General features: G+C 42.9%; 1 protein-coding gene across 8 annotated transcripts in view; it reads right to left on the bottom strand.

The window, feature by feature from the left end:
* Positions 1-5,795: 5,795 nt before the first annotated feature.
* PEX5 (peroxisomal biogenesis factor 5) overlaps positions 5,796-7,991 on the bottom strand; it is a 36,489-nt gene continuing 34,293 nt past the window's right edge. For 7 of the 8 annotated variants that reach the window (XM_036759633.1, XM_036759626.1, XM_036759630.1 and 4 more), the window contains 2 exons: positions 7,532-7,689; positions 5,796-7,361 (listed from right to left, as the gene is read on the bottom strand). In XM_036759633.1, the coding sequence (XP_036615528.1) occupies positions 7,160-7,361; positions 7,532-7,689 (360 nt within the window). In that variant the 3' untranslated portion in view covers positions 5,796-7,159. The remainder of the gene's footprint in view (positions 7,362-7,531; positions 7,690-7,991) is intronic. The other variant, XM_036759632.1, reaches the window with a different exon arrangement.

The raw sequence follows: 7,991 nt of genomic DNA, 5'->3' as shown, positions 1-7,991 counted from the left end.
GACTTCAGGCCAGTGGGTAATCTTTTTACCATAGAGGGGGAAGCATGATTTTGCTTTACACAATCATGCTTCTCTGTAGCCTCCTGGTTACTCTTTCAAGGCGTACTTATTGGGCCTGGAAGCTTTTGATCAATATATCAAAATGGGGTTGCTGGTTCATGGGTTGGTTACTGTGGAGCCTAAATATATGTTTTGATTCTTCTACCTTCTACTTTGAGAGTTTCTTATATCCGGCGGTTCCGAACCTTTCAGACATGTTTATGATCCTCTTTGAGATTATAAACTCTGCCCTCCTAATACATTTGGCGACGAGGATGGGATCGCTAGGTATAAGATCTCTATTTAGAAGTAGAATAATTCCAGAGGAAGAGATGAATATCCCAGGATGGGAGGATCCATTTTATTCCTCCCTAGCAAAAGAATTGGCTAAAAAAGCTGGACCCTGTGAAAACTGGGAACCAAGGCTACGGAGAGGAGATCCTAGGGATTTGGAAAAGTGTTTACAAGAAGTTGGGATTCAGTCAGGGGCATCACTATCTAGGCAAAGCTGGATAGTGTTATCAGCCTACCGGCTAGTATACGAAAGATTGAGATTAAGTGAAAGACATGGGGGCACTCCTACCCCACAGCAAGAAGAGGAATCTCAGATAGCAGGAGACCAAACTGACTCAAATGAGAACTTTTCTATTAATGTGGCTAAGAGCAACAGGAGACCAAAAAAGCCCAGAGTGCATTTCAACCCAGCCCAGAAAGAGCCTGACTGCCTGCTTCGTCCTAGCCATGGTGGCAGAAGAAGTGAGTGGGGGGGAAAATGAGACAATGTTAGGGGCTGAGGCACAAAACACTACTGGGGTTCAGGATGTCCCTCACACAGAGAATAGGAGATGGTTAAATGATCAGACAAGGGCTCGACCCATACAAAGGAGGAAGACAGAAACCCGAGGTGAAGATTCAGTTACAAGGGAAATTCAGGAAGATTTCTCACCACAAGAGGTCACAGATATTTTGAGTAGATTCAGCCAAAGAATAGGAGAACCATTGATATCTTGGATGGTAAGACTCAGTGATCAAGGGGCCAGTGGAATATCAGTAGATAGGACAGACTGCATGAGATTCATAGGTATCAGCCATGATCCTCTAGTTCAACAAGCTTTTAGGGAACATCATCAGCAAGGAGATGGTGATAGCAGGACTACTCTGTTGGCATTAGCCGCTGTGGGATGCAATAAGAGATATGCTACTGATTCTATGTGGCCCACTGAGCACAGACCCTGGTATTCACTTAGAGATTGTATCATGAGACTAAAGGAGGAGGTAATGAAGACTGCCATTATGATAGGAACTGCAGACAAATATTACAATGATCCAATGGGACTGCCTCATAGGAATTTAATAATTAGGACAGCTCCCCCTGCTTATAAACAACTAATTTTGAATTTATTACTTGGAGAAGTAGGGAGCCGTCTTACAACAGTGATAAATAAGATTTTACAGTTACATGACTTAGGTGACTGGGGAAGGGATAGATCTCCTCGAGAGAGAAGGGTGGATAACCAGCAAACTTGGCGCCAAAGGAGAGTAACAAGGAAAGAAATGTTTACTGCTCTATTGAGAGCAGGGGTAGGTTTTGAAATGATAGATGGCATTCCAACCAATGAATTATACAGAATGTATAGAGATAAAGGACTTGATAACAGGAGAAATAGGGAAATAAGAACTGCTCCTGCAAGCCCACAAGCCACTCAGAGTGAAGGTGACCTTGTGTGATTAACAGATGAAAACTTGTACATTTGGGGAAAGGCTGGGAGGACAATCCTAGTCTCTGTCTAGGATGGGATCCTCTTAGTTTAATTTTCCCATTGTGTTTCCTTGTACATCTGGGGAAAGGCTGAGAGGACAATCTTAGTCTCTATCTAGGGTGGGATCCTCTTGGCTTCCTCATTATGTTCCTTTTGAAAAGAAACATTTCCCACCTGAGTTTGGCTCTGATGTTGGATCTTTGCATAACTGAAATCTCAACCAAACTTGAGATGATTTTATTTGAAGGATAATAGCCCATACTTGTCTACTCTTTTTGTCCTTTGTTTTGGCTAACGTTGTTGCTAGTTTTGTTTCCTTTAGGCTTAAGCACCCTGCACTTTCTGGTGACTGCCTAAGCACATAGCATTCTTGGAATTCCTGCCAGCTCGTTAAAGAACTGACCTCTGGAATGGGACTTTTTGGGGACAGGGCCATCTCTACATCCAATTTCAGCAAGAAGAAGCTATAGAAAATGAGACCTTCACCCCTCACCCCAAGATTTTGAGCCCCAATCGTTCAAGGGGGGTGGGAATGATGATAGTGTTCTATGTTTACTTATTTTGTGTTATCCTTGCTGTGTTGTTTTATTATGATATTATTGATCCTATGTAATGGATACAAGGATCTAGGGGTGGACATTTAAATTATTAATAATTATTTTTGGGATGATTGATTGAACAGATTATCTTGCTGGGACCTAGGGGTGGATCACATTTGAATCGTAAACCAATATTTAGGAATGTCACCAAATGATATGTTTTGCTTTATAATGAATGATATGTTTTAGTTTCCTTTGTAATTGGATCACGATGTATGTTCTAGGATACATGGCTGATTAGATTATGTATCCTATAACAAGGGGTGGAGTGTATTGGCAACCAAAAATGGGCTCCTTAGCACTTAGTCAACAAGTGCCCTTGACTAGTTTGGCTTTTTCCCCTGAACTGAATGCTGTTTGTATGTTGGACTGGAGTAAGCTTGTCGGCCCCTTCACCTTGCTTCCCTTGCTTAAGCTGATGGAAAGAACCTGTGCTTTCCCAGTCAACCCCTTCACCTTGCTTAAGCAGATTGAAAGAACCTGTGCTTTCCCCAGCGTACCTTACACCCCCGCAGAAGCTGGATGGTTAAAAGCAGCTCCCGTTGGAGCCAGAGGCTGCTACAGCTACAGCCGCAGTCACAGTCACAGTCACAGTCACAGTCACAGCCACAGCCACAGCTGAAGCAGGAGCTGCCAGTAGCAGAGCTGACCTACGGGAGGAAGCTGAACAAAGACTTCAGGCCAGTGGGTAATCTTTTTACCATAGAGGGGGAAGCATGATTTTGCTTTACACAATCATGCTTCTCTGTAGCCTCCTGGTTACTCTTTCAAGGCGTACTTATTGGGCCTGGAAGCTTTTGATCAATATATCAAAATGGGGTTGCTGGTTCATGGGTTGGTTACTGTGGAGCCTAAATAAATGTTTTGATTCTTCTGCCTTCTACTTTGAGAGTTTCTTATATCCGGCGGTTCCGAACCTTTCAGACATGTTTATGATCCTCTTTGAGATTATAAACTCTGCCCTCCTAATACAGAAAGGAAAAGATTTAAAATGAAAGCAAATTTGTTGCCTATGGAGCAGCCATTGCGGAGGATGCAGTGAAAAGGCTAGGTTGCTTTTGCTTGAGACATTGGGGTTTGAAGATGGGAACTGAAGGGGAAAAGGAAAAGGAAGCAGGAAGTGGGTGATGGAAAACAAACAGAAAAGTTAGAAAGATCTACATGAAATGGAGTCAGACTGAAGTAAGCAGTCACGGAAACAGTAAGCACAATGACTACTACAGCAATTTAAACAGAAAGAACCAAAAAAAGTGAATGTTGCAAAATTATAAGGAACAAGCATGGCTCAAAAGAAAAGACATGGAAAGACACTTCAACCCCATCTCTTGGCAAAGCTGGGAGGCCCACAAGTGTCATACAATGCACATATTTCTAACCTTGTCAACACATTGATCAGTTATGCTGATTCTTCCCCTCTTTTGTCTTTAAAAAATATTTGTTAAATAGGATGGCTCTCTAGGAGCGAAAACAGAGATGCTGGAGGAAACTATGGGGATATTAAAAAAAATACACAAATTACAATTTTTTTTCTTTTTTAAAAGAAAATGTCACTATGCAGCTAAAAGTTAATGCTAGGAGGGAGTGAGGGGTGGGGAGGCAAGGATGGAGCAGGAATCACACAAGGAAGAGGAGGGTTCAGATGTAACTCGTTCAGATGCAGGAAGATAGGTCAAGAAAAGAGAAAAAATGCACCAAAGGAACTCAATTATCTAAAAAAGGATACTTAGAACAGAGTGGAGGAAGCATTTAAAGAAGGCAATTGTGGTAGCATTCAACAAAGTCAAGAGAAAGCAGACTCTAATGTCAAAGAGGATGACTCAAAAATGGATCTGGAAATTTAAAAGACGCAAAAACAGGGGCAGCTAGGTGGCTTGGTGAGTAGAGCACTGGCCCTGGAGTCAGTTGAACCTGAGTTCAAATCCAACCTCAGACATTTGACACACTAGCTGTGTGAACTTGGGCAAGTCACTTAACCCCAACTGCCCTGCCTTCCCACCTCCAAAAAAAAATAGAAAATAAAAAAAAATTAGTAAAAAAGATGCAAAAACAAGGAAAGCGCCCAACTTGGATAAATCCTAGAGCAAAGGAAAAGAATCAGGGCAAAGTGGGGACAAGGTAAAAGAAAAAGATGTAGCAAAGCAGCAAAGGGTATGGGCCAACTAGTCTTAAAGATTTGAAAAACATCAAATGGCTGCATTTGCTCAGAATACAGTTTGATTCTAGCTCCTACTGAATGAAAATCATTTACTTACATATTCTGCCCTAGTTACTTCAGCCAAGCACAAAATATGTCTGTCCCCAGGCGGGGATTCATTAGATACTATTTGCAAAGTGCCAGCTACACCAAAGTTTTATCTGGCCTTGTCCGTATCAGTGTTTTCATCTGATGCTGTAGTCCCTGGGAAATGAACGGGGAAGTCACTAGATGGTCTCGCACGTAATTGCAAACATTTACCTTGCATTTTGGGGAATTATGTTTGAAAATATAAGATTAGCTATGATTGAATTCGAGATAATTTGAGACCTCTAAAAAAGCAGTGGTTTCTGAGACATAACTGTTGTTTATCTAAATAGGACTTGTGCACCTGGAGTTTTTGTTGCTATGTAACTCAAAATAAATGAAGGATAGTCTGTATTTCATGAAGTTTGAAAATTTTCTTTCAGAGTCATTAATGAAAATAACTAAAGACTGATTATCTTGGTTAGTTACATTCCCGACCTTCCCTTCCTTTCCCCTCCCCCCCAAACAGGAACCTGTTCAAAGATCACAAACCAGTCTTCCAAGGCTGACCTTTGCTCCAGCCACAGGCAAACTGTAACATTTAAAATTAGCTCTGGCATAGGTGCAAATGATCTTGACCCCAGATAAAAATCAGAAGGGAGGTTCTCAGACATTGAAAAGCATGTGATGACAATGGAGCAATCAGGCCAGAAAACTGGCTGCCCCAGCAGAGCTCAGATTACAAACTAGGGGAAGCTTATAGGGAAGGTCATGAATAACCAATAAGTGGAAGGTCGTTGAACTTAGAGTGAGGAACCTTAGAAATTACCCAATCCAATCCCTTCTTTTTACAGAAAAGGAAAACAGAGCCTCCGAAGGACTAAGTGGCCTGCCCAAAGTTACATAGGTACCATGACTGACTCTAAATCTGCCAGTTTTTCCACTATCTAGAGCCAATGCTATGGAGAAAACACAACTAACACGGATTTGCCAGATGTGCCAGCAGGGCCTTCAGGCTACCCTATTTGGGAAACACTATCCAGACCAGTCGATTCTTATTTACTCAAGGACTCAGCTGATGACCTCAGGGAAGGACAGCATTTTAGGATGGACACAGAGGATTCACAAACCCAACCTTTCCCTTGACCCTAAAACCCCAAGAAGTAGATAGAAAAATAGAGATGCATTAGTTCCATTTATTCTTCATACAAATATTTTACAATTTTATTTAAAAACCATTTTTTTGACAAAATCATATACACATTTATACAAAGAAAAATAAAATTCTAGGATAGAACCTAGGGAGCAAGGTGGTTTAAAAAACAAAGAAAATTAAGATTTCCTTTTTCTGATCATTAAGTAGCAACAAAAAGGCTTTAACCTTCATTTCAGGGAGTAAGGGTTGTCTCCCTACCCAAGGGGCAGTACAGGTATTAGAGGTTAGCTTGGGCCTTCCTGACTTTATAAAACAGTAGCAGGGGAAGTGAGGAGGAAGTAGATTGCTGCTCTTCTCCCCACTCCCAGAAGCAACCAGTGAAGTGAGAAAATGGGAATCCAGTAACAGAAATCCACTGCCACACCCACGCTTTCTAGGAATTTGTCAAGAGCCCTACTTCTAGAACCTGTTCCCAGGGAAATGGCCAACCCAGTTCCCAATCACAGCCCTTCTAACTAGGGTATCACTGATGGCCTATGGAGCTAGACCCAAGTCTAAGCACTCCTCCCAAACGTTCTGCCCTCTCCCACACCCACTAAAGTGCTCCTTATTCTAATTCATTTTATACCTAGAACCAAATTATTTTATAGGCTCACTCCACTGCATGCTTGCAGCCTCTAAACCCAGAGCACTCATTTTATCTAATCCCTTGACACAGCAGCCTGAGGTTTTTGTTTTTTTGTTTTGTTTTAAAAGCAGCCCTATTGTGAACAAACCAGTGCATGCAGCTTCATGCTCATAACCTCACAGCCAAGGGCAGCTCAACGGGAACACAGCTGCAGAAAAAACCTACAAGAACCTCACCTCCACTGGGCCAAATATTTAACTCATACAGGCTGTCCTAATGGGAATCCCATCCCACAAATATATAGGGATTGATGGCGGAGGGGAGACCCATTATTCAAAGTCTGTGATGCTACAAACTCCCAGTAAAAGAGAATGGGGGTGAGGGAGGACATGTGTGACAGGTTCTACGATAAGTAGCTGTTGGCAAGGGGGGCCACCCTATTATGTGAGCCCTACCCAAATGGCAGATCCAAGAAGGCAGGGCATGATGATCAGAGAGATAGATATATAGCTTGATGTAAAACCCTCTAATCACCAAGAGGACCCAGGAAAAAGACAGGCTCAGTTCCCCACAATTAACTGGAGAATAAAATATCTGACAACCTGACCCTTCTTCCCTTCCCCAGGCACCTCCTGAGAAGCCGCACCGCATGTGGTTATCAGCCCACCCCCTTGGGAGGCCCTTTGGGAGGGAGGGAGTCACAGCAGGAGCGGGGACCCCTCAGGGAGAACATTCACAGGGCAGCCCATCCCATTGTCACTGGGGCAGGCCAAATGTACGAAGTAGAGTGGGAAGGTCCCGAGCATCTGCTGCCCCATAGACATCACTCTGGCCCAGCATGGATAGCGCCATTCGAAGAGTACTCCAGATGTTCTCTGACATGGCACCTGCCTTGCCCCGGGGACCTCTGCTTTTCTGCTGCATGTTCAATGCCTCCAAAAAGTGTTCCACAGCTTCTCTAGGAAATAAAGGGAAGAAACTGGTAAGTAGAATGATGAAGGAAATAGGCCAACTGACCAACAGGTCAATGCTGGCAAATCACCCAAAAGAGCTGGTCACCACCAATTAGAAACAAAAGGAAGTCATGTATTAAGGGTCTAAAAAAGTTGGAGAAAGATGTGCTCTCACCGGTGAGCCCCAAGATTAATACAGCTTATCCCCAAGTTATAGCGGGAACGGATATAGCCAGGTTGTAGTTCCAGGGCCCGGCGGTAGGCAGCCACTGCTTCTTCACTCTGATTTCCATTAGCCAGGGTGGCTCCCAGCTTATTCCACAGCAAATAGTCCTACAAGCCCGAGAAAGTGGAAAACACAAGGGAAAAGGAAGAGACAGCAAGAAGACATGAGATCAGGACCAGTTTGGCTTGTGCTCACTCTTTACTCAATCTCACTGCTCTCTGTCATTACCTGTGTAATTGCTGCCACCGCCTAAAGGACAGAATATAAACATCTTATCCTAGCACAATATGAGAAGACTTAGGACTGGAAATGACTTTAAAGATCATCTAGTCCAACTCCCTAAATTTACAAATGAGGAAATTCAGACCCAAAATTTAAGTGACTTGTCCAAGGTCATGCAATTAAGTGT

This window comes from Trichosurus vulpecula, chromosome 5 (genome assembly GCF_011100635.1).
Source record: "Trichosurus vulpecula isolate mTriVul1 chromosome 5, mTriVul1.pri, whole genome shotgun sequence".
NCBI classification, from domain to species: domain Eukaryota; kingdom Metazoa; phylum Chordata; class Mammalia; order Diprotodontia; family Phalangeridae; genus Trichosurus; species Trichosurus vulpecula.
The sequence above is the reverse complement of the archived record's forward strand: the minus strand, read 5'-3'. Positions and strand labels throughout refer to the sequence as shown.